The sequence below is a fragment of the Phascolarctos cinereus genome, unplaced genomic scaffold (assembly GCF_003287225.1).
Source record: "Phascolarctos cinereus isolate Bilbo 61053 unplaced genomic scaffold, phaCin_HiC Scaffold_5;HRSCAF=322, whole genome shotgun sequence".
NCBI classification, from domain to species: Eukaryota; Metazoa; Chordata; class Mammalia; order Diprotodontia; family Phascolarctidae; genus Phascolarctos; species Phascolarctos cinereus.
Genome location: NW_027555958.1, coordinates 121,973,163 through 121,999,246, shown reverse-complemented (window position 1 = coordinate 121,999,246; position 26,084 = coordinate 121,973,163). Strand labels below are relative to the sequence as shown.

Sequence of the window (26,084 nt, the reverse complement as noted above, 5' to 3'; positions counted from 1 at the left end):
ATCAGCAATGAATGACTCAGCTTTTCTCAGCAACACAATGATCCAAGACAAGTAACAGAGAACTTACAAAGGAAAATGCTATCCATGTCCAGATAAGAAACTGAAGGTCTCTGAATGCAGATTGAAGCATATTTTTTCTCTTACTTAATTCTTTATCATGTTTTTTTTCTTTTGATCTGTTTCTTCTTTTACAACTGTGATGAACATGGAAATATGTTTTACATGATAGCATATGAATAAACTATATCAAACTGCCTACCACTTTCAGAAGAGGGGAGGGGAGGGAGGGAGAAAAATTTGGGACTCAAAATCTTATAAAAATGAATGCTAAAAAATTTCTTGATACGTAATTTTGGGAAAAAATAAAGTACTATTTAAAGCAAAAAGAAAAAAAATTAAATCTGGCTCACTCATTCACTTGGGTATGAAAGCTGAAAGCTATCTTTCTATTCCTGCTAATCCCCCGCCCCTTTTTTAATGACATATCAAGTCTTGGAAATAGCTACTGGCTTCCTTGCCCAGTATTTCTGTTAGATGAGTGAGTAAATACCTAGAGATGAGGAAACCATATCTGTTGAAGTTAAATTGACTAGTGTCCCATACAACACAGTACGCACTAAAGTGACAGGCTTTTAAAATGCTGCTTGCATTCATTTTTACCTTCAGTAAACCCTTACGAAGAATAGATTAGTTGTTATCATTATTATTATTTTTTGTGCTACTATTGCTATTATATATATCGTAATTATAACCAATCCATTTTTCTGTAAAAATAAGAACATTTTTAAGATAGACATTGATTTGTCATTCCTTGGACCAAAAATTACCAATGAATCTAAGGCCTGCAAACAGAGATATGGAAGTCATAATAAAGTACAGGTAAAAGTTGAAACCCTGAAAAGGGATGAGCTTTCCCAAAGGCTGGGTGTGTGTGTGGGGGGGAAGGGCAGGGGCAGAGAAAGATAGGGGAGGAGACACAGTCAGAGAAGCATTATAAAATCCTAGTGAAATAGAGACAGGCAAACTAAAACAATTCTGAGGTATGACCTCATACTCATCAGATTGGCAAAGTAGACAAAAAAGAAAAAATCACAAATGCTGGAAGGGCTGTGGGAAAACAGGTTCTTTAATGTAATGTTGGTAGAGCTGTGAACAAGTACAGCCACTCTGGAAAGCCATTTGTAACCATGCTCCAAAAGCTATTAAATTATGTATATCCTGTGACCCAGCAATACCACTACTAGGTCTATACCCTGAAAAGGTCAAAGAAAGAGGAAAAGAACACATATGTATAAACATTTTTATAGCCACTCTTTTCATGGTGGTGAAGAATTGTAAAATGCGGAATGGATGAACAAGTTATGGCATATGAATATGAAGGAATATTATTGTACTATAAGAAATGATGAATGGGATGGTTTCAGAGAATCCTGGGAAAACTTTATGAATTGATACAAAGTAAAGAACAATTTATACAGTAGCAACAATATTATAAAGTTAAACAATTTTGAAAGACTTAGAAAATTTGATCAATTCAATGACCATAATTCCAGAGAACACATGATGAAACACACTATCTACTTCTAGGTAGAAAGGTGGACTCAAAGTACAGATTTAAGTACATATGTACACGTACACACATATACATATACACACACATATATGTATGTCTATGTCTATGTGTGTGTTTATGTATGTGTATACATATATGTCTTGTTGTTTGTCCTTCATTCTCAAAGTGGGCCCATGACTATCCAATATATATATGTATACTATAATAATGAATACTATCCATTTGTCACTAATCATGTTCAATTTATATTAATCTTTGATCTAGAATAAAGGTTCTGAGATTCTATAAAGTGAGCTAGAAGTTATCCCTGTTCATTAGGAATTTTTTAAAATTAATTTTATTTTATTGTCAGTTCTGAATTCTCTTCCTCCCACCTTTTCCTCCCCTACCTATTGAGAAATCGAGACAAATAAAATGCTTTACAAATACATATATAGTTAAGCAAAGCAAATTTTTTCAGTAGCCGTGTCCAAAGTGTGTGTGCATATTTGTATACACATACACACAAAAGGCAGACTGAAGAATATATATGTATATACATAAACACATATGTATATACATTAGTACTATCCATTTATCCAATGTATATGTATATATGAATACTATATATATAATGAATACCATCCATTTATCACTAAGGATGTTCAGTTTATATTAATATTGGATCCAGAATAAATCTACTTTGAGCATAAAGTAAGCTAGAGGTGATCCTTATTCACTAATAATTTATTTTTTTAATTCAAATTTATTTTATTTTCACTTCTGAATTCTCATCCTCCCACCTTTCCCTCCCCCATCTATTAAGAAATCAAGACGAACAAAACCCATTACAAATATGTATAGTTAAGCAAAATAAATTCCCATGTCCAAACACACACACAAAGCACAGATTGAAGCATCTCTCTCTCTCTCTCTCTATATATATATATATATAGATATAGATATATCTATATATATCTATATCTATATTTATCTATATAGATATATAGATATAGATATAGATATAGATATACACACATATGTATGTGCATACTTTACAGGTGAAGAAATTAATTTGATTACTAAAAGAAAAATTAATTAGGTAAGAGCTCATCCAGTTGGGAATAACATTATTATACAGGATTACTTTTCGTTATTGCTTTTCTTAAATCCTTATGCATACAAGCATTGCCTTGGGACTCAGGAGACCTGAATTTTAATCCTGAGAGTGTATTACATAATCTCAAAGGTTCCTTTCATCTCTGAGAGACTGTGCTCTATTATATGCAAGGCTGGACAAGACAATTCTACAATTCTTTCCTGCTCTAAAATCCTACAGTACTAAACTATATTTTTATAAATCAATTCTTATTTCAAATGTTAGGAAAACTCACTATTTAAAGGAATTCTAAAGTATTTTGTGGAGCAAATTCTTCCTTTGTAATGTTAATAATAATGTTCTAATTTGTTTTGTAAATTCTGATTTTTTTAACTTTGCTTAGCAGAGTGCCTGGCATAGAGTAAAAAGCTTAATATATGATCTATTTATCTATCTAATTCCCATAAAGGGAAAGCATTCCAGTGCTCAAGTTATAATTGATAAGAGTTCTTTAATAGATTAAAGGTGCTGGTATACAGCTCTGTTGGTCATAGCAAAAAAAAATAAATAAAAAATGAGACAAGCAACTAGAAACAGCCCATGTATCCCACAATTGACGAATGACAGAACAAATTGTGCTATGAGAACATAATGTAATATCACATAATAAGAAATGGCAAATATGAATACATCAAAGAAAGGACATGGACAATTTTCAAAGAAAGAAATATAAACTATCAGTAACCATAAGAGAAAATGCTTCAAATCATTAATCATGAAATATGAGAAATGCACATTAAAACTACTCTAAGGTTTCACCTCCCTTCCATCAAATTGGCACTGATCAGAAAATAATGAAATAGTCAATGCTGGAGTTGAAGGTGGTCAAGCAAACTAAAACAAAGTTGGTGGAGCTATGAATTGGTACAGCTACTCTGGAAAACAATTTGGAATTATGCAAGAAAAGTTACTAAATTGTTTATATGCTTTGACCTAACAATCTCACCACTGGTAACGTACCTTTGCCCTCCCTTCACCCCAGGAAGTCAGTGAAAAAAAAAGTTTCAATATATATCCAAAACATTTTTAAAAACTCAGTACTAGTTATTAGAAATAATTTTTAAAAGGTTGGTGCTTTGTGTGTGTGTGTGCTTTTTTTTAATAGTAGCAAAAACCTGGAAACAAAACGGGTGCCTCTTGATTGGGGGACGGTTGAATAAACAATATTATAAGAAGAAATTAGAATATTCTAGTTTAAGAAATAATGGAGAATATGGGAAAACTTGTATAAGATGGTGAAAAGAGGAATAAACAGGAAAATAGAACCACAGTCAAGAACTTGTGATTTATCACCAATGCAAACCAAGATCTCATCTTTTGAGTTATAATCTTATATTATGGGAGGTCAAGTGATTGGCCTAGGGTCACTCAGCTCTTAATCGTCAGAAGAGGGATCTGAACGTAGGTTTTCCTGATGCCAAATCTAGTACTCTCAACTACTACACCCTAGTGCCTCTCAATAATGGCTGCAATTTAAAAAAAAAAAAAATAAATCACAAGGAAGTAAAAAATGTTGAATGATGTAGAAGCAAAGAGGCTATTTTGGCCAAAATTACTGTATTTTACAATATTTTAAATATATATTTAAAATAAATGGCTGTTTATAACAGTACACTTGGGTTTTTTGCTTTGGTTTGTTTTTGTTGATGTTTACTAGGCTTAGGATAGAGACTGACAAATGAATACATAAAAGGAGCTGCCATAGTCCTCAGTGGTAATTAGGTTACCAACAATACATAAGTAACTCTATGCATTAGAAGAATATTAATTGTGCTAACCCTTCCCCTTCATGGGGCTACAAATTCAGGGAAATTGCCCCTCATATTGTATTGTATGGTCTCTGATAGATATCCTGGTGTTGTCTATGAAGGATGCTGAATTAAAGCTGAGAGGGTCTCTTCTACTTTGCAATTCAATGAACAATGATCTACTCTTTTCTTCATGTACACCTGGAACTCAGTGACATTTGTTATTTCCACAAATCAGTTTAAGAGGGAGTGATAAATAAAAAGCACTTAGTCCCAACCCCCCCAAACTCATAAGTTGCCAATATAACCAAATATATGGCATGTAGATCCCATGGCATGCCACGTGAAGCTTTTCCAACAGGGGGATTTGCTGTCCTTATTCATCATCACGTGTGGCCCAGGTGTGAGACAGCACTCATTCATTGCCCCTGTGATGTGTTAACAGTTGGGAAAAGAAAGTACAAATTAGAGTGCCATTCCCATTTCATTAACCCAAGGCAGAACAAGCTACTCAAGTCATCTCACTTAGTGAAGAAGCTAACCAGTTTCCCTAAATCACGGCCAGACATGTTTTCAGAAAACTGCTTTTTGGTAACTGTTAAACACTCTGGCTTGCTTAGAACACTGACTGGATTTAGAACTGAAACCTGCGTTCAAATTCTGTCTCAGCCACTTGTCTCACAATCCAATAACCCAACCTAATAAGCATCTATTTAGGATCTGCTATGTGCAAGGTACTAGAGATACAATAACAAATCAAACAAACAAAACCCATGCCTTCCCTCAAGGAGCTTATATTCTATCAATGGCAAGACATGTCATCTCCCTGGGCCTCATTTTCTTCATCTGTAAAATGAGGGGGGCAGTGAAGATTAGATAGCCTCTTCCATCTTTAATTCTATGATCTTGAAGGGAGAGGGATAGGATTGAGGAGAAAGCCTGATTAATAAGTACCAGACTCATTCAAATCAATGGTTGCCATTATCTAGAGAAGAATCTATTTGGACCCACTCTGCTTTTCCTTAATTTTTTTTTTCCTAATGAATGTGGCGGTTTACAGATTCATAGAATCACAGAGCTTCAGGTACGCTGAGGAGCGCAGGGGTTAAGTGACTTGCCCAGGGTCATACAGTTTAGTGTTTGAGACCATATTTGAACTTGGGTTTTCATGACTTCAGGCCTAGTGCTTTAGGCCTTGACTATAAATTGCAGTGGGTTAGGTAGCTCCTATGCTAACAAAATCACAGCTTTTTTTTTTTATGAGCTATATCTTTGAAGGTAGAAAGTATGTTTGAAGTCATCTAGGTCAAACTCCTCATAAGGCATCTGAGGCCTAGAGAAATTAAGTGGCTTGCCATCAGACTCTAGCTCCAATGCTCTTTTCAGCATACTACACAGAGGACTGTACCAGCTTTAGGGGAGAGGCAAAGTTTACCTGATATTATCTAAAATACAATAAAATAGTAAATAATATATAATATATGAAAAGCACTTTATAAATTCCCCAAACCTGTACGAATGTCAATTATTAGGACAGAGAGTAGTCAGGATTTCTGGGTGAGGTTAACACTCAGAGAAATGAAATGAACCCCCTATTCTAGTGAGCCAAATACCAAGGGTTTATGTACATTTGAAAGAAATGCTTAAACCTTTAGCCTGGCTCCTGTGAAATAAGCTGACACTGCAGCTGCTGCCAGTGGCTTTTAAGTTGTTTGCATTGTGCTGAACTGAGTAACATGATGCCTAACCCCCAGGGAACCTAATGGAAATGAACTGTGTGCCTCCTGAGGTTACACCTGTAGGCAAAACGAACTTTAAAGAAATATTTCATTGCCTTCCCCTCTCTACTTCTTACTTGTCCTTCCTCTTGTCCCCAGGTTGTTTACATAAGTAAAGTGTATATCACTGGGAAGCTGGGCAGGTCAGACAGACTTTTAAGACCTCTTTGTGTCCTGTCACATTAAATTGTGCTCCACCCCACTTCCCTGCTTATCAGGAGAGATCAACAACTTAAACAAATAAACAAAAATGTGCTTTTCTTCTTTCCAAGTGAATGGAGTTACTAAGATGTCCCTTTTATCCCACAACTCTTCACCTCTTCTCATCTCTTACATGCCTATATACTTGGCTCTCTCTCCTCACCTCCCCAAGACGATAAAACATCCCTAACACCTTTTTCTAGTAGGGAATGCTCTTTGTTGCCCACTGAAGCAGCATATCACGGCACTCCTAGGTGGCATATCAGTCACTCTTTGATGGCTCTGCTAGACTGTCCATTTGCCAGCATCCTGTGGTAGAGCCTTCTGAGCTCATATTGATCTGATCAGCCACAGTCATTTTTGGTCCTCTTCGAGAATGAATGACGGCAGCCAAGCATCACTCAAGAAGTCCTCTTTCTTCAAGGTTCACTCCATCTCTATCACTCAGTTCAAGTCATTCTTACTCACAGAGACCTCAGAGGCCATCTTATCCAACTCATATATGAAAGGAATCCCTACTATAATATGCCTGACTTGGTCTTCTTCTCAGCCTCAACCCTTTCCCCTCATGATTGGGGACTTCAACCTACGTGTCCTTACCCCCTTGAATGACCCTGGCTTCTCAGGATCATCAAACTCCTCAGCTCTCATAACCTCTGAATTTATTATACCTCAACCACACTTAGGGAAGGTCACGCCCTTGACTTATAATTGCTTCATTTAGGTGTTCCAGAAATAGAGAGTATAACACAATGAAAGGGTGCTGGCTATGGAGTCAAACAACCTGATCCTAGCCCTGCTACTCATTCACTGGATGACGTTGGGTAAGTAACTTAAACTCTTAGGGTCTCAGTTTCTTTACTATATAAGTGAAGGCTTAACATGTCACTTGGCATATGGTAGGTGCTTAATAGATGCTTGTTGACTTGACTTGAAGAGAAGATTGAGCCATGTATATTATACTGGGCATTCCTTTCATATATGAGTTGGACTAGATGGCCTTTGAGATCTCTTTAGACTCTTAAATAACCTCTAACATTCATTCTAGCTCTAAATCTAAGATCCACTAAAGCTCCAAAAATCTGATCCCAACTTCAATATCACCTAAATCTCTTCTCTGTCCACCCTTGTTCTGCATGCTGTTCTCTGTTCTTCATCTCTGCTCTGGCTTCCCTTCTCTCATTTCAGCCTGGATCCTACAGTTGACTTATGCAATCATAACTATCTTTGAGTCCTTTGACCTTGTCCTGTCCTCCATCATACCTTGCCAAACTCCAACCCTGGGTTATATTCATGCCCTCTTTATCCCTACTCTAGGGATAAAGCTATTCATCCATGCCAAATGACTTCACCTCAATTTATGTTCTCTTACCTCAACTGGACCATCACTGGTGTACAATAATCTTTTTATTTTTCCCTTATTGCTCCTATCACACTTTTAATAGATATTATACCAAACCTTCTCCTCTGTTCTCAGACGTCCTATAATACTCTCCTTCTTCTATCCTCCCTCTCAGTAAAGGAACCTCACCTCACACTTTACTTTAAAAAACAGGCTATTGATCTCAAACTCTTTTCTTCTACTCTACACTTCAAAAACCTCTTAATCATCATTCCCCTTCTCCCCTGTCTCTTCCTTTACTCTAGTCTCTGATAAAGAGGTAGCCCTTCTCCCTTGCCAAAGCCACCTCATAAACTTGCCATCTTAATTTCAACCCCTCTCATCTCCTTAAGAAGCTTGATCCCTCAACTGTAACTCTTCTCTCACCTTCTGTCTTTCATTTTATATGGGTTCCTTTCCCATTTCCTAAAATTCTTCCTCAGTCTCCCTTCTCCTAAAAAAAATCTCACTTAACCCTACTATTCCCTCAAGTTATCACCCTATATCTCCTCTCCTTTTCATAGCCAAGGTTCTAGAAAGGGTCTCTCTCTAAAGACCTCCATTTCCTCACCCCACTCACTTCCAATCCCTGGTTTCTGAACCTAGAACTTGCCTAAAACTGCTCTCTCCAAGGTTGCCAACAATCTCTTAGCTGTTCATTCCAATGGCCTTTTCTCAGTCCTCATCTTTCTTGATCTGTATGTATTCCTTATTCCTGTACATTCTCCTACCTTAGCTTCTGTGATATTTCTCTCTCTCTCTCTCTCTCTCTCTCTCTCTCTCTCTCTCCTCTCTCTCTCTCTCTCTCTCTCTCTCTCTCTCTCTCTTTCTCTCTCCCTTTCCTTCTACCTATCTGACTCCTCCTCAGTTTCTTTGCCTAGCTAATCAATATCCCCCAAGGCTCTTTCCTGGGCCTTCTTCTTTTCTTTCCCTATAATCTCCTCCTTGATGATTTCATTAGTTCCCATGAGTTCACTTATCATTTCTATGCAGATGACTATTAAAACTATATATCCAACCTTAATCTTTTTTCCTCCCTTAAACTCCATTGGAATATTACCAAATGCCTGCCATATATTTCTACCTAGATACATCATTGGCATTTCAAATTCAACATGTTCAAAACAGAACTTGTTACATTTTTGCCCAATTTCATTTTCTAAATTTCTGTCTATGACACCAATATTTTAGCCGTTATCCAACTCTGGAATCATCCTTGACTCTTCTTTCTCCATCTACTCTCACATACACTAAGTTGTCAAGTCTTGTTTATCCTAGCTTCACATTATTTCACATATCCATCCTCTTCTTTGCACTCAACCAAACTGTAAGCATTTATTAAGCACCTTCTATGTGCTGCCTACTGTGATAGAGGTGAGGGATGCCAATACAATAAATAAAACAATACCCATTCACAAGGGGCATAGATCCTAATCGTGGCATCAACAAATACAAATATAAGAATATCCAGAATAAATACAAAGTAATTAAATGCAAGGTAAATTGAGAGAAAAGGCATTAGCAGTTGAGGGGATCAGAAAAGGCTTCATATAGAAAGTAGTGCTTAATCTATATCTTTTTTTTTTAAAGACAATCAGGGTTAAGTGACTTGCCCAAAGTCACACAGCTAGTAAGTGTCTGAGGTCAGATTTGAACACAGGTCCTCCTGACCTCAGAGACAGTGCGCTTAAGCTACATCTTGAAGGAAGAGAGGGATTCTACGAGGCTGAGGTGAAGCAGTACATCCTGAGCTTAGAAGATAATCAGTGGAAAGAAAAAGACAAGAGATAATGTTGTGTGTAAATAACAGAGAGATGACCAATTTAGCTTTATTGCAGAGTGAGGAGTAAGGATACTGCATGATGATAGTGGAAAGATAGGTATACCACAAGGTTGTGAAGAGTTCTGAAAGCTAAACAGAGGAGTCTATGAATGAATGAAAAACTTTTATTACATGCTTCCTCTGTGTCATGTACTATGCTAAGCACTAGGAATATAACTAGATAAAGTAGAGAGCCCCTGCACTCAAGGAGGTCACGGAGTAATTGGGAGGGAAAACACATGTAGGAGAGTTCAGATAGAAGGGCCCAGAGGTGCCAAGGATATAACCCAGAAGTTCACAGCATATATCAAGGTGTCAGACTCACAGAAGCATCCCACCACTATTGGGAAGGGGATAGTAGATTTTGGGGTAACAGTGGAGTGAAGATTCTGGGTTTTCTTTAGCACAGAGTAAAGATAGAGATTCAGAGTCCATTCGAAAGGGGAAAAGGGGAAGGGGCCTTGGCAGGAAGACTGTATTAGAAATAATTGGAAGCCATTCCAGTTGTAGGGGGATGACATGGTCAGATCTATGCTTAAGGAAGCAGCATGGGAAACAGAATAAAATGGAGAGACATTTGAGGTAGGGCAACCAATTAGGAGGCTGTTACAATATTTAATCAAGGGGTGTTGAGAACTTGAACTAACTGAGGTCTTGTGAGTAGAGACAAAGGGTTAGATGGGAAAGATGTGATGGTAGAAACAACAACATTTGACAACTGAATGAATATACCAGTTGAGGAAGAATGAGGAATAGAGGATAATACCTAAGTTATGAATCTGGGAGACTAGAAGAATGGTGGCATTTTAGGTAGAAGTTGGAAGAGATTTAGTTATGAGGGAAAGATGGGCTCTGTTTTAGACATGTTGAATTTGAGATGTCTCTGGTACATCCAGTTCTAAATTCCCAATAGGCAACTGGTGGTGCAGGATGAAGATCAAGGGAAATACTGGGGAATCTGGCAGTCATCAGTATAAAGAAGGTAATCAAACCCACAGAAGCCAATAAAGTCACCAAGAGGCAGAATGGAGAGTGAGAAGGCCTAGGACAGGGTCTTGAAGAACATGATTTGGATGATGAACTGGCAAAGGAAACTGAGAAGGAATAGTTCTAGGAAGAGATAGGTAAAAGGAGATATGAGAGAAAATCATGTTAGAGAAGTCCAGAAATGAGAGAATATCTAGGAGATAGTGGTCAGTATGGACAAATGGAGCAAAAAGGTCTAGAAGTATAAGGAATTTAAAAAGACCGTCATATTTAGCAATTAGGAGATCTTTGAAGAAACTTTGAAAACTTTGAAAAAAGCAACTTCAGTCAAGTGAGAAGCCAAATTGCACTGAGTTGAGGGAAGAAAGTAAGTGTGAACAGCATTTTCTAGGTGTTTGCTGAGAAAGAGGAGAAACATAAGTTGATGGGTTGAGTGGATGGTAAGATCTAGTGAAGGATTTTTAAAGTTCGGGGGAGACTGGGCATGTTTGAAGGAAGTGGGAAGAGGTTGAAGATTGAAGAGATAGGGAAGATGAGTGAGGTTGCAATCTTCTGGAGAAGTTGCAAGGAGAAGAGATCAAAGGTCTATCTTAAATATCTCTTCTAGTTTAGGCTTTCATTACTTCTTGTCTCCTTATCAGTCTCTATGCCTCCAATCTTCTCTTCTCCAATCCATTCTCTCTACAGCTGTCAAATTAATATTATTCCTAAAACACAAATCATATCATGGCTTCACTCACTCATTTGAAAATTTTCAAAAGCTCACTATCACCTGTAGGAAAAAAAATATTAACTCTTCTGTTTGGCACATAAAACCTTGCATAATTTTTTTCCCAATTACCTTCCACTTTTATTTCATGCTATGTACACACTGTATATGCTAAGCAAATTGTTCTGCTCGATGTTACCCATAAATAACATTCTATTTCCCACCTCCATGTCTTTGTACTAGTAATTCCCCAGGTCTGGAATGCATTCTCTCCTTACCTCCAACTTGTTAGAATCTCTACTTTCCTTCAAAGCACAACTCAGGTGCCACCTTACTCAAAGCCTTGTCCTGTGCCACTTCTTCCAACTTATTAACATTCTCTCCTTACTGCTTTAGACTTATATTTTATGACTTTGTATTTACTTATTTGTGTATATTTTTTATCCCATCAGTAGTGAATAGGGACCACTTCATTTTGTTTTTATATCCCCAGCACTTAGAACAGTGCCTTGCGTACAGAGCAATGTGGCAAATATTTGTTGAAGTGATTTGCTAAGTTGATCATTATGACTGATGGGCTATAAGATAGCAAGATTTTAAAATCATTGGTCCAACTAGCTCACATGAGTGAGTCAAGAATGAATATGACTTTGACAGCTATAGACCAGTGTAGTATTTCTTCACAAAACTTGGAATAATAATAGCTTATGTTTCTATTACCCTTTGCCATTACACAATACTTTCATTCATTTTATCTCACTCTATCTTCAAAAGATAGAAGTGGTAGGGAGGACAAAGTATTACAGATGAAGGAAACAGGACCAAAAAGTTTTGGTGACTTGCTCAAGGTCAATCCATAAACGACAGAACTTGTAGGCAAAAATATGATGTCTTGACACCAAATGTAATGCTCTCTCTACTCCACCATCTGTGTATTGGACAACAGTGATCAATTGTGGATGTCTACTATATCTGTATGGCTATATCAGCAAGATTGCACAGATATGTTAACTAATTTTTTGTTCCCAGAAGTCATGTTTATAGTGAACTATAAGAGAACAATTTGACTATCTATAAACAATAGGTTACCATTTAAACATAAAAAGAGTTGGGTTAGGGAGCACAGGAGGATGAAATACTTACTTGGTCCAAGACCTATGGAAAAAGCAGCAACATAAAAAAGTAAGCTGACCAAGGAGAGCCATTTCAAATACTCTGGGACTTCGTCTGGGCCCATTTCCTGATGCTGTGTTGGGCTTGGTCTAGAGGTTCCAACACTTGGCACAGATGCCCAGGTCAGCTCCCCTTGCCTTTCACTGTCACTTCTGATGGACATTAGTGAGCTCTTGCTGTTTGGAGTAATCCCCATGAGCAGTTCTTTGAGACTATTGTTGCTAACTGGCAACTTTCCTTGTTCATAAAAAGTCAAGTCTTCTAGGGAGTGGTTGATAGGATTATGACTTCTGCAGATACTGGTAGAATTGATATGGATCTTAAGATTCAAAAGACCCATAGTGACCAAGGAGGCTGCCATCACTGAGTGCCAAGGCACAGAAAAGTCTTGCTCCCAACCTGGTCCACAAAAAGGGTAGCTGGAATAGTGCTGATTACTTTGACAACTCCAACTCCAGTGGAGGCAAGGCTGGCTGCTTCATTGCTCTGAAACCCAACAGATTTTAAGACAGTTGATGCATAAAATAAAATGTTTGGTTGTCCTGTGATTTGCACAAAAAAAACCAATGTGAGGCCTATTAGTATTCTGGTCCTCATGTTGTCCTTTGACCGAAAAAGATCCCAGAAACTGTATTGGTGTTCATCTTTCAAGGAAGATTTTATTGCAGTAAGTTCTTCAGTAGTATCTGAGATGACTCTTAATCTTCCTAGAACTTTGCTAGCAGCTTCATCATACCCTTTCATCACTAAGAATCGAGGGCTGGGTGGAAGAAAGTACATTGCAATGGCCTGCAAAACTCCCAGTGGAATAACAAGACCAAACATGTACCTCCAACCATGGAAAACATTGGCAAATGCGTAATTTGAAATATAGGCAAGGAGAATGCCAATTACAATCATAAGTTCATTCAATGATACAAGAAGTCCTCTTCTGTGCTGTGGAGCAATCTCTGCGATATAGACACAGGTGGCAATGGAAGACAGGGATATGGAAACTCCTATGGTAATTCGTCCTACAATAAGAACTGGATAGGAGAAACTCAGGATCAGAACCAAGCTGCCCAACCCAAGTAAGCAGGATGACAAAATGATAGCAATTCTTCTCCCATATCTGTCTATCAGGAATCCTCCTGTGAGAGATGCCAGGAAGGCCCCAATGAGTAGAGAACTCACAACCATTTCCTGCTGTCGGCAAGACAAGGCTAATAAGCCGCTTAATTGCAGAAGGGCCCCAGAGATGAGCCCAAGTTCATAACCCACCAGGAGTCCACTGACAGCGGCAGTGACAGATGTGAGGAAAGTAAACATTCCACATCCTACAAACAAAGAGAAAAAACAGAGATGTCAGTCCCAAATTATTATTTTAACATTCTATGTATGAACTGGGACATAACCTTGGGCAAATGATTTTATACCACTGAGCTAGGATGAAAAGACCAAATACCAAACTCAGCATCATTGTAGGAAAAGCAGAGGTCATTGGCTATAGAAACAAAGACTTCCTTCCCCCACTTTTTTTGGGGGGGAGTGGGGAGGGAGAGTGTAGGGAAAACTTTTCCCCTAAATTTGTTAAATCATAAGTAGATGACTATGCAGATTAATGTTCTCTATGAGCAAACAACTGTGAAGACTCTATATAGGGGCAGAATTTGGTTAGGGATTAGGAAGCAGTCAACTATTCTGTTAACCTAGCTCATCCTATCCTAATCCAGCTCCCAAGAGGAGAACTTTTGGACAGGAATAGGATTGAAGACAGCTTCCTATGCATTGGGTCCCAAAGAAGGGCCTTGGCTTCTCCTTTCCTAGTAGCCTGGAAAAGAAGAAATCCTGAGTTAAGATCACCTAGGAAGTCGCTACCTAGTTCTTAACATAGTTTTCAACCTTTTTGATGTAACAATGGTATGAACGACAAATTAATCACTTACTCTGTGCGGACTATCGTGGCAGGAAACAGGGATAATACCAAGGTTAGCTAAGACTTGGTCCTTGTCTTCAAGAAGCTTACATTTAATAGGATGGTATGGACACCAACCCAAATAGTTATAATTACATGGTAAGTGCATCCCACAGGTTTTTATGTGAAGTACCTAAGAAGGGGTTGTTATTGACTAAGAAGATCAGGCAAGGACTTGCTAGAAGAAGTAGCATTTGAGGTAGGTTTTAAAGAGTAGCAGGGGTGTCATTACAGGCATAGAAGAAAGCAAAAGGCATGGAGATCCCAAAGGCTATTTGTCCTAACCCCCTCATTTTACAGATGAGGAAACTGAAGCTCAGTTAGGTTAGGTGATTTGTGTACAATCACTTAGAGAGTATGTATCAGAAGCAGGACTTTACTGCAGGTCCTCTGACTCTAGGTGGCACAGTGCATAGAGTGCCAGGCCTGGAGTCAGGAAAATCTGAGTTCAAATCTGGCCTCAGACACTAATTAGCTGTGTGACCCTGAGCAAGTCACTTAACTCTGTTTGCCTTAATTCCTCATCTGTGAATTGAGAAGGAAGTGGCACACCACTCCAGTATCTTTGCTAATGGGGTCACAAAGAGTCAGAAATGACTGAAACAAATTAAAAACAACAACAGTCACTGTCTAGAGACAATGCCTTTTCACTGCACCACACTGCTGCATTGAGAATAGAATCTTTAATTAGGCACCAATAAACACCTGCAGCCATAACAAAATAAAATGGACAGGATTGTTGTTTTCTTTTGAAAAGAAGAAAGTTATGATGGGGATGGGGCCCAAGCCAAGATCTTTGCCCCTTGAACCCAAAGGGAATCTGACTCCCATTTGTCTACAGGCCCCAGACACTCATCTCCCTTTGAAAGCCTTAGCTTACCTTTTAATCTTATTCAGATGCACCTTTGCCCTAGAAGAATCTGGCTCCATTTTGTCTGATTCCCAGAAAGGCCTTGCTCTGGTCTCAAATGGTTCCTTATCAACTCCCCTTATCTCCCTTTGAAAGTCCTAGCCCCACCCGTTGATCTTGTGCTGATGCCTTTCAAACTTCTGCCTTCCTGTTCCCTCCATTAGCTATTCCCATTGTCTATTCAATCTCTCAGACCTTCCAATTGGAATTCTCACCTAGACCCTTTTCCCAGCCCCCCCTTCTCTGGCCACCCAAAGTTACTTCAGTGTATAAAAATTCCACCCTGGCTCCCATTCAGACGCTGAGAATCTCAGGCTCAAAAGGCTGAGACTTTCTCATACCCACTCATCTTTACAGGTGTCACCTGGCCTATGCGATTTATCACTAGTAAACTTTTCCTCAGGCTGAAGAATATTTGAGTTAAATTCATTCAGCAGGGCCCAGTACCGTGACCTTAGGGTGTCCCCCAGCAGCACCCCCAAAGTCCAAGACCTCTTCAGTTATACCTTGACGGTGCTAGTAGTGGTAGAAGAAGGTTTTGCTGCCACCACTAGTTCCAGAGCTGGGAAAAGGTCAGATTCCAGATCATGCCTCTCCTAGCTATCCTCTCCCCACAAGAAGACCCTCTTCAACCCCTTTCTAATCACATCAATTTTGTTCTGTTTGATTGGGTGGCTGAGGAACACATTATTGTTGTTTTTTCTGAAGATTCCTCACAATTCTTTTATTATGTGTTATAAGTCAATGAGACAATGCCTCTGAAGTACGGAAAATAAGAATCACACAGATGGCATTGGAAAGGCACATGATAGGGGAAGCAGGTGCATATAACAATTTTTGTACTCCACAAAAATAGGAGTAACAGAAGTCAACAAGAAACTTAATTGTAGGAAGAGAAGATGGACTGTTTATTTGGCAAGAATGAGGGATAAGTGGACTGCCAGAGTGTTTCACTGGTACCATCGGTGTTAGGAAAAAAATAAAGAAGTCTTCCTTTGGATTGAGTGGACCCCTTTAATAGCAAGCTTGTAGGAGAGTATAAGAGTCACATGGGATGAACAGGCATGATGGGCTACAATTTGCATTGCTGGAGGTAGCTCTGGAATTACTAAGATCAAATATCCATTTGAGTATTATCATGTGCTAGGCACTGGGCCAAGCCTTAGGGATTTAAGAATAAAAAATGACGTGTCATGCTTCCAAGGAACTTGTCATCCAAAAGGTGAACATGACAAGTATAGAAATAAGTATGACCCTGGGCAAGTCACTGAACCCTGTTTGCCTCGGCTTCCTCATCTGTAAAATGAGCTAGAGATAGAAATGGAAAACCACTTTGGCAGTATCTCTGCCAAAGAAAACCCCAAATGGTGTCACAAAGAATCAGATGTGACTAATCAACAACAAAAAAAAGAGAAAAAAAATTGACAGAAAGCTGTCTCCTAAACTCTATTTATTAGTTCTAATTCTTCGTTTTGGAGTTATAGATATGAAGTCTAATTCCTCTTCTAGATAACAATGATAACTACCATTTGTAAAGTACTTTAATGTCTACTTTAATAAATATTACCTTATTTTATCCTCACAACTACCCTGGGAGGTAGGTACTATTATAATTCCCATTTTAGAGGTGGAGAAATTGAGGCAAACAGAGATTAAGTGAATTACCTTGGGTCACACAGGTGGCAAGTACTTGAAACAGAATTTGAATTCAGGTCTTCCTCTCTGCAGGTCCAGCTACTCTGTCTACTGCACCATTTAGCTTTTCATTCATCAATTTGGGTGGTAGTGGTATAGGTATAGAGGGAAAGTATGAGATTGTCAAATACTGCATCTTATACTTACTGTGAAGATATAACCATGGGAAAATAATTTGATTTTTCTGAGTCTCAGTTTTTTCACATTGCACAGTGTTGTGAGGATCAAATGAGATAATGTATATAGGGTATCTTAAAAGTTTTAATATGATTTTAGGCATTAATAGCCTAAAATAATTGTGGGAGTTTTGTGAGTCATAATGACCCACATTGTGGATTATAAAGTGTTCTGTAGACCTAGAACTTCTGTAGAAATACCATCTGCTCTTATTTCCCTGCTCACAAATCCTTTCCTTTTCCAAGATAATTTTTTTTAATTCCTTTAACCATTTCTTATAGATACCCTCTCTGAACTCTTTTCCAGCTTATCAATGTCTCTCTTAAAATGTGATATCAGAACTGAAAACAATGACACACCTTATGGATAATGACATTTCAGCACTCTTTCTGATGTCTTCCAGGGATAAAAGACTATTAAATTCATAATAAAAAATAAACAAACAAAAATTGAATGACATGTCAGACTTGTTCTTGCCCCATTCTCTTTTAATGAGTCACTGGCTATAGATATAAACTTTATCTTACTACCTTTAGCCCCATCAGTCTTTTCAAGTCGCATCTTACTACCTTTAGCCCCATCAATCTCTTTCAAGTCGCATTGACCGATCAAGGTTCCACATTTTTGTTTTAGTATAAAGGTTATATAACTTCAGAAATCTTGAAAACCCCTGTAGCCAGCCATTCTGTGACCTCATTCCACCCTGATCCTCCATCCCACCTATCCAGAAGCTGACATGGTGTAAAACAACTGGACTACAGAATCCAGCAATTTCTTTGGCTGCATTTTTATTGCCTCATATGTCGGTAGAGTATGCAGCTGCCTACAATGCGTGCCATGATTTGAATGATGTCAGGAAGTCTTGCCCACTTATTTATTTATTTGTTTGCTTATTAATTTACTTGTTTGTTATTCATTCATTTATGTATTTATTGATTTGTATATTTGTTTAGACTTCTCCATGGGTTTTTTCAAGGTGCCTGGAAACCCTCAATTCATTTTGGTCATCTCTGGCAGGATTCAACAGGTGACCATATAATGTAGATATAGAGCTATAAAGAACCTCAGAGATTAAATCAAACTCCCTTATTTTACAGATGAGAAAACAAAGAACTAGAGAAGTTAAATGACTTGTCCATGGTCACACAGACCACAAGCATCAGAGACAAAACTTTGAACTGAGGTCTCCTGACTCCAGAGGCAACAAGGTGGCCCAATGGATAGAGCACCGGGCCTGCAGTCAAGAAGACCTGAGTTCATTTTTTCATTTTTATTTTTAGTCCCACATTCTCTCCCTCCCTCTACCCCTCCTCCACCCACTGAGAAGGCAAGAAATATGATACTTATGGTTCACATGAAGCCATGCAAAACATATTTCCACATTAGTCATGTTGTAGGGATAAAAAAGAAGCAAGAAAAATAAATAGAGAAAAAATATGTTTTGGTCTGTACTCAGGGTCCATAAATTCTCTCTCTGGAAGTAGATAGCGTTTTTCATCATGAGCCCACTAGCTGTGTGATCCTGGGCAAATCATTTGGCCTCTCTATGCCTCAGTTTCCTTATCTGTAAAATGGAGATAGTGATAGCACCTACTTCCCAGGGTTGTTATGAGGATCAAATGAGACATCCATAAAGCACTTAGAACAGTGCATGACACATAGTAGGTGCTTAGCAAATGCTTTTTTCCTTCCTTCCAAAGGTAGTGCTCTTTCTATCATACCATGCTATTGATTTTTAGGTATAATGTGAATGTGTACAGCCAGCTAAAGAAAAAAATCTCCCTTAAGATCGCCTCTACTACTTCCACTTTGAACACTGTGATTCTCATACCCTGAGCTTCTGTCATAGGGAACTAGGTTTGCATATATCAATGACAAGGCAGTGCAGTGGAAAGAGTGCTGAGTCTAGAGTCAAGAAGATTCATCTTCCTCAGTTCAAATCTGGTCTCAGATATTTACTAGTTGTGTGACCCCGCACAAGTCATTTAACCCTTTTTGCCTCAGTTTCCTCATCTGCAAAAATGAGTTAGCAAAGGAAATGGCAAACCAGTCCAGTATCTTTGCCAAGAAAACACCAAATGGGGTCACAAAGAAACACAACTGAAACAAACAAATAACGACAACAAAACACATCAAATAAAATTATAGAAAGAGAAAAGAACTGGATTATAAGACCTAAAACTGGAAGGAAACTTGGAAATCAGCTAGTCCAGGGGTCCTTCTTTTGTGAAATGGATTCTTTTGACGGTCTGGTGAAGCCTATGGATCTCTTCTAGGATACTGCTTTTAAATGCATAAAATAAAATGTATAGGGTTACAAAGGAAATCAATTATATTGAAGCAGTGATCAAACATTTTTAAAAGGTCATGGATGGTGGGTTAAGGACCTTTGATCCACCTCCCTCTATTCCCTTCATTTCACAGGTAAAGGGGTCAAGTGATTTGCCCAAAGTCACACAGGAAGTAAATAAGAGAGTCAGAATTCAAATGTAGGTGAAGTGACCCAAACCCAGGACACAGTGAGCCAGGAATTTTATATCTCTATGCTTTGTTTACCTTGTAAGAGGCGAGACAAAACCTACAGACGTAATAATTCAGGCCTGCTGCGGGCAGAAATGTTATCCTCTGCTTAACACTGCCAGTGATTAAATGTTCAGGTTGACTTTTTATTTCTGCAGAATGATTTTTAAAATTGGCTTGAGATCAAAACAATTGGTAGAGATCTCCAAGGTCATTTGGGGTTTTCCCCCTTTTTTCCAGTAGTTCCACTTAATTTCTCCAGATATAACAACTTCCAAGGAAAGAGATTCTAAAGAAGTCTAGAACAATGTTTTTTTTTTTAGTTTCATCTAAATCCTGCTGCTACTGAGTAATAACAAGCTTGCATTTATTTACTGCCCTGAAGGTGCGAAGTATGTGTTACGTGGATGATGTCATTCAGTTCTCACAGTTACCATTTGAGATAGCCAGGACAGGCAACAGTTGCCCCATTCTGTTGCTGAGAAAAACCTAGCCTCAGAGACACAAAGTCACCCAACTGAATAGTAGCAGAGCCAGGACTATAGGCAGGACTGTAACTCAGCTCTTTTGACTCCAATATTCTTTCTCCCTCTACTGTAGCCCTATGATGGTGATAAGCACTTTTAGCCACAGCCAAAAAAAATAGCATGGTATAATGGATAAACAGTTGAACTTAGAGTAAACAAGATCTGAATTCAAATCCTGTACTAGCTGTGTGACCCTGGAAAAGTCACTTAATCTCTCTATATCCCTCAGTCTCTTCATTTATACAATGAATAGGCTAGATTCCACAATTTCAAAGATCCCTTTCATTTCTCAATCTGTGATCCCGTGAACACTTGAAGACCTCTGCTGAAGCAGGGATGGATTCAGTCAGTATCAGTGGAAGGGTGGCCCAACATAAATGAAATGTCATGGATCTTTTCAAGGGATCGGGTACTGTACACTTGACATTCACTAGTAACCACGACAATTGAAATAACTACTTGAGAATTTCCTTTTTGGCATTCATTGAGATTGATACTCATCTGTCTAGAAAAATTTAGATTTAGTGTTTTAGTGTTTCCAAAAAAAAGATGGAAAAAAACCCAACAGATCACCTTGGAGGTCTCTTCCAATTATTCTGATTACTGTAAAGAGCAAATTTGATCATTCTATAGCTAGAAGAAATGCACATTAACATTGCGGCCCTTGGACCAGGAGGGGTAGGGTGGCCATATGCAAAGCTCTTTTAGACACATTACCTCATTTGGTCCCTACAATCACATCATAAGGCCATCAGTAAAAGTATTATCCCTAATTTTACAAATGAAGGAAGTACAGTCCAGAGAAGTTATGTAACTTATTCTAGATTCCAGATTGGTAAGCAGTAGGATTCAGTCTACTCTAGATCTTCAGACTTCTAATCTGGGACTTTTCACATTACACCATACCTGGGCACCACCTGTTTAATAAGTATAACAGTGTTTAGTCATTTCAGTCATATCTGACTCCTTGTGACCCCATTTGGGGTTTTCTTGGGAAAGATACTGGAGTGGTTTGCCATTTCTTTCTCCAGCTCCTTTTGCAGATGAAGAAACTGAGGCAAAGAGGGTTAAATGACTTGTCCAGGGTAATACAGCCACTTAGCATCTGAGGCCAGATTTAAATTCAGGAAGATGAGCCTTCCTGACTCCAGGCCCGGCACTGTCTCTCCACTGCACCACCCAGCTTCCCAAGTATGACAGTGCCTTTTCCCATCCTCCTGGGGTGAAGCATGCCCAGTCACCATTCCAACTGGCTATATGGAAGTTTGGGTTAAGCCTCCTTCCAGCCATGAATAATTTAGAAGCTTACAACAGAAGATGAGGAAAAGTTCTTTAACTGGTTGAACATTCCTTAGTTTCAATCTAAATCCTGCCTGCTATTGGATAATAATACTTTACATCTATATATTGATATTTAGATAGAAAGCTACAGATAGGCATCTATACATCTCTATATCTACACAGAGATATAAAGATACTATCTATATGTCTCTATATCTACATAGATATCTATATCTACATATAGATATCTATACCTCTATATACATATACAGCTGGTCAAATCAATAAGCATTTATTAAGTCCTTACTATGTGCCAGGTAACTGTGCTAAGGGCTGAGGATACTAAAAAAAAGGAAAAAGAGTCTCTGCCCTGAAGGATCTTATGTTCTAATGGAAAAGACATTTACACATAGAGTTGTATACAGGTCAGTGCACAAGGCAGATATAAGGTAATCTCAGAGGAAGAGGCATTAGCAGCATAGGATGCAGGAAAGGCCTCCTGAAGAAGGTAGCAATGAGCTGAGTTTTAAAGTAATCCAGGGATTCTGAGATGCATAGATGAGGAGGGAGAATATTCCAGGCCAGAAGATAGAGTCCAGGGTTGTATTTCACTTCAATTATCCCAAATTATCACTAATTTTTTCAGGCATTTTGCCAATGTACTTTGCCACCTCCTTGGCAAAAAAAAAAAAATAGTTCACTGTCCAATTAAAAACGATCCCTAACTTCTCCCTTTTCGTCCTCTTGACTGATCAATAGGGGAGCTCATTACAATAATGACAAGTATTTATTAAGTCTCTACAAGGTGCCAGGGACTGTGCTAAACACTAGGGCTACAAAGTAAGGCAAAATTAGTCCCTGCCCTCAAGGAGCTCACAGTCTAATGGCGGAAGGCAACATGCAAACAACAATGTATAAATAAGATATATACATGACAAATTAGAGATAATTTAGGGGGTTTAAGAAAAGCTTCTAGCAGAAGGTAGGATTTTAGTTTGAAGGCAGTCACAGAAGCTGGAGTAACAAACAAAAGAACTTTCCCTAAAGAGGTCTGGGGAGGTTTGTGAGAAGGTTATAACAAGGAAGAGGCATTATATGAGGGAGTCCTCAGACACACAGAAAAAGGGCATAGGAGACAGAGTGTAAACAGTCCTTTGCAACGACTGCATTAGTTACCACAATAATAGCCGTGTTGTCCATTCCTCATAGCCAGTCAGATGAAATTAATATTATTGGCATAGAACATGAAACATTCCGTTTCTCACAATATTTTAATTACTGGACACTTGCTTCCTTTCCCCCTGGCCCAAGGGCCCATGGAACTATGCACCCTGTTAGGCTTTTGATAAAAACTTGATGACTGATTCCAAAAAAGTACTAAAAGTATATGCAAATTCTATAAGGAGTAGGGGAGAGGAGAAAGAGTATTGGGCTTAAAGCCAAGAGTCCAATGTTCTTGATCCAGCACAGCCTGGGACTATGTACCCTATTAGGATTTTGATAAAGACTTGTTGACTGATTCCAAAAACTTACTAAAAAGTATATGCAAATTCTATAAGAAGTTAGGGAGAGAAGAAAGAGTTGTGGGCTTGAAGCCAAGAGTCCAATGTTCTTGATTCAGTACAGGCCACTAAATAACTTGTGGCCCTAGATAAGTCTCTAGGCCTTGATTCTCTTTCCTGAGAAATGAGCAAATTGGACTAAAGTTCAATTAGTCCACAAAGGACTCGTGTCCTTTCCAGTTCTAGAATTCTATAATTATCTCCTTCAATCATCCTCAAATGCACACACACACACACACACACAGAGACAATTTTTGGCCAGACCTTATAAAAATCTGAATACTTACAAATTTAAAAGATAAGCCCACATATCCATTGCTACAAAAAGCAAGAGACTAAACTGATGACAACATTACTAAACATGGGGGAAAGGCTGGGTCCATTCAAATAATTCTTAGTCCATTCTTCCCTTCAGTTTAATCAGTAGATTCATTTAAATAGCACACCCTAGGTTGGAACTGTATACATATATAACAAAACATTTACATATAGGCTTGCACATTTTAGGATTTTGTCATACTTTTTGTGGGTAATTTTTTATTTTAAACTTAAACACAAAATAAGAAGAAAAAAGAAGCAAATTTGTATATTAAAACTAAACTAATATAAAATAGAAAAGAAAAAAAAGCATTGCTATGTGCAGAGGACAAAATATACAGTAATGCATTTCCATTTCAAGAAAGCCTATCTAATAAATGCTACACATTGTGTTGAGAGCTGTCTTTCCCCCTTCCTCTCCCCACCCCAGAAGGCTACAATTAAGCATGGATATGTATGTATGTATGTGTGTACATATATATGCATATATGTATATACATATACATACGTGCAAAGATATATCCATACATATACCTGTACATGCATGTATTTACACTTAGATATTTATAATTACACTCATATACAGACATATACATTCATATGCATCTATGTATATGTCACACTTATTAAGTATTATATCACATTACAACTAGCATTGTTAGTAGCCAGCTAACCCATTTGACACTTTAGGGATTATTGGGCATCTAATGTACAAATGGAATTCTGTATAAATGGGACTATGCTTTAATAAGCTCCAGCCCAGAGATTAACACCTGTGACTCTTGGCCACAGAAGGCCTGTCAACAACCCCTCAGCTTTCATACAGCTCCAAGGTACTAGTAAAGTTTGGGGATTTCAGGGAGCATAGACAAGGTTTCACACTGTTGCTCAATTATAGAGGTTAATGACAAACTAACTTAGTGTGCTTATTCATGCAAAAAAGGCATAAAATGTGTGAGCCCTCCACCTCCCTACCCTCCCTAAAGACCCATTCTGGCATTATGAAGGGAAATGATGTCCCATGTAGAGGCAGATGAATCCAAGGGGACAGAAGAGAAACAAAAACTTAGTTTATGCAGGCAATGGACCACAGCTGAAGATGTTAAAACCTACACAAAGGGAGCTATAGCCTTACTAAGCCAACACAAATAAGCACAGGAGTTGACAGAATTCCATTGGTATCAAGGGCTGTAGTCATAGGCTTTTCCATATCTGCATACATACTCCCCCCTTGTAGATGAATAGCCAGATCTAAATGGTGAGCACCACCCAACAATTTCCAAAAGGAGAATTCTGGGTTGGGGATGTTCATGTTCAAATTTATTTCCAACCCTGACTCTGACTCCTGCCCTGGAATGTAAGACTCTTGAGGGTAAGGACTGTTGCATTTTGCCTTCTTATCCTCAGCCCCTAACATAATGATTTTATAAGTGAACTCTCTCTGCCAGTGCTGATTAGAAGTATTCTGAGACTATATTACAGTCTTGGAGAATGGCCTGGGGTCTGGAAAGATTAAGTGACTTGCCCCAGGTTTTTTAGCCACTGGGCCCTATAGCACAAGCTGGACTTGAACCCATATCTTACTGACTCCAAGGTCAGCTCTCCTCCACTCTAACTATGCTGCCTCTCAAAATGTAATAAATATTTGTTAAATTGAATTGAATTGAATTGAGGCCATATCTCTTCCCATCACTGATCCAGGCAGACTGAAAATGTGACATCATAGTCAATAGCTATTTTTGGAACCTCCTCCAAGGCTGAGAGTGGTTGGTCAGCTCTTTCTTCTCCTCTTTTCCCCCATTCCTTTCATTCTCCCTCCTCTATCCCTTGTTTTACCAACAAATATAGAAAAAAGAAGCCTTAATGAAGACATGATTATGTCTTCCAATATCTGAAAAGCTCTCTTGATGAAAAAGGAATAGTTGTGTTTTGTTCAGTCCAACTAACAGAAACTAACAGTTGCAGATAGACAAAGCTTGATATGAGGATAAGGATCCCAATAACTAGATATGTCCAAAAGACGAATAAGCAATTTTGGAAGATGGTAGTTTTCACCTCATTGGAATCTTCAAACAAAATAAGGATAATGGTCCCCAAAAGTAGATCTGTCTGAAAGTAGAATGAACAGTGTTGGGAGATGGTAGATTCCACCTCATTGGAGGTCTTCAAACAAGGACTGTATGACTACTTGTCAGCTATGTTGTAGAGGAGATTTCTGCTCAGGTACAGTTTAAGCTGGATGACTTTCAAGTTGGGTTCTATGTCCCAAGAGGCTTAAATTCTTTTAAAGTCACATTAAATTTTCACTACACTTCACACTAATGCTTCCTTCACCTTTCAGCCCCTTATAGTATTTACACTGGTTTGGAAGAGTAACTTCAATGACTTTAGTATGAAGCTTGGCTTCAATAAACAATACTGCAGTTGGGGGTTGGGGGTAGCTTTTTAGTCCAGCTCAAGTCAAGTGGCTTCCTAAGGTCAGATAACTCAGGATCTGAGGATCATATATTTTTACAACTAGAAAGGACCTTTAAGATTATCTAGACCAGGGGTGGAGAACCTATGGCCTTGAGGCTACATGTGACCTTCTAGGTCCTTGGGTGCAGTCTTTTGACTGAGTCCAAGTTTTA

At 38.4% G+C, this 26,084-nt stretch overlaps 1 protein-coding gene across 1 annotated transcript in view; it reads right to left on the bottom strand.

Moving 5' to 3' along the window:
• SLC2A12 (solute carrier family 2 member 12) overlaps positions 1 to 26,084 on the bottom strand; it is a 67,235-nt gene that overhangs the window by 27,435 nt on the left and 13,716 nt on the right. The window contains 2 exon segments of the mRNA XM_020987102.1: positions 12,481 to 12,879; positions 12,882 to 13,826. Of these exon segments, the coding sequence (XP_020842761.1) occupies positions 12,481 to 12,879; positions 12,882 to 13,826 (1,344 nt within the window).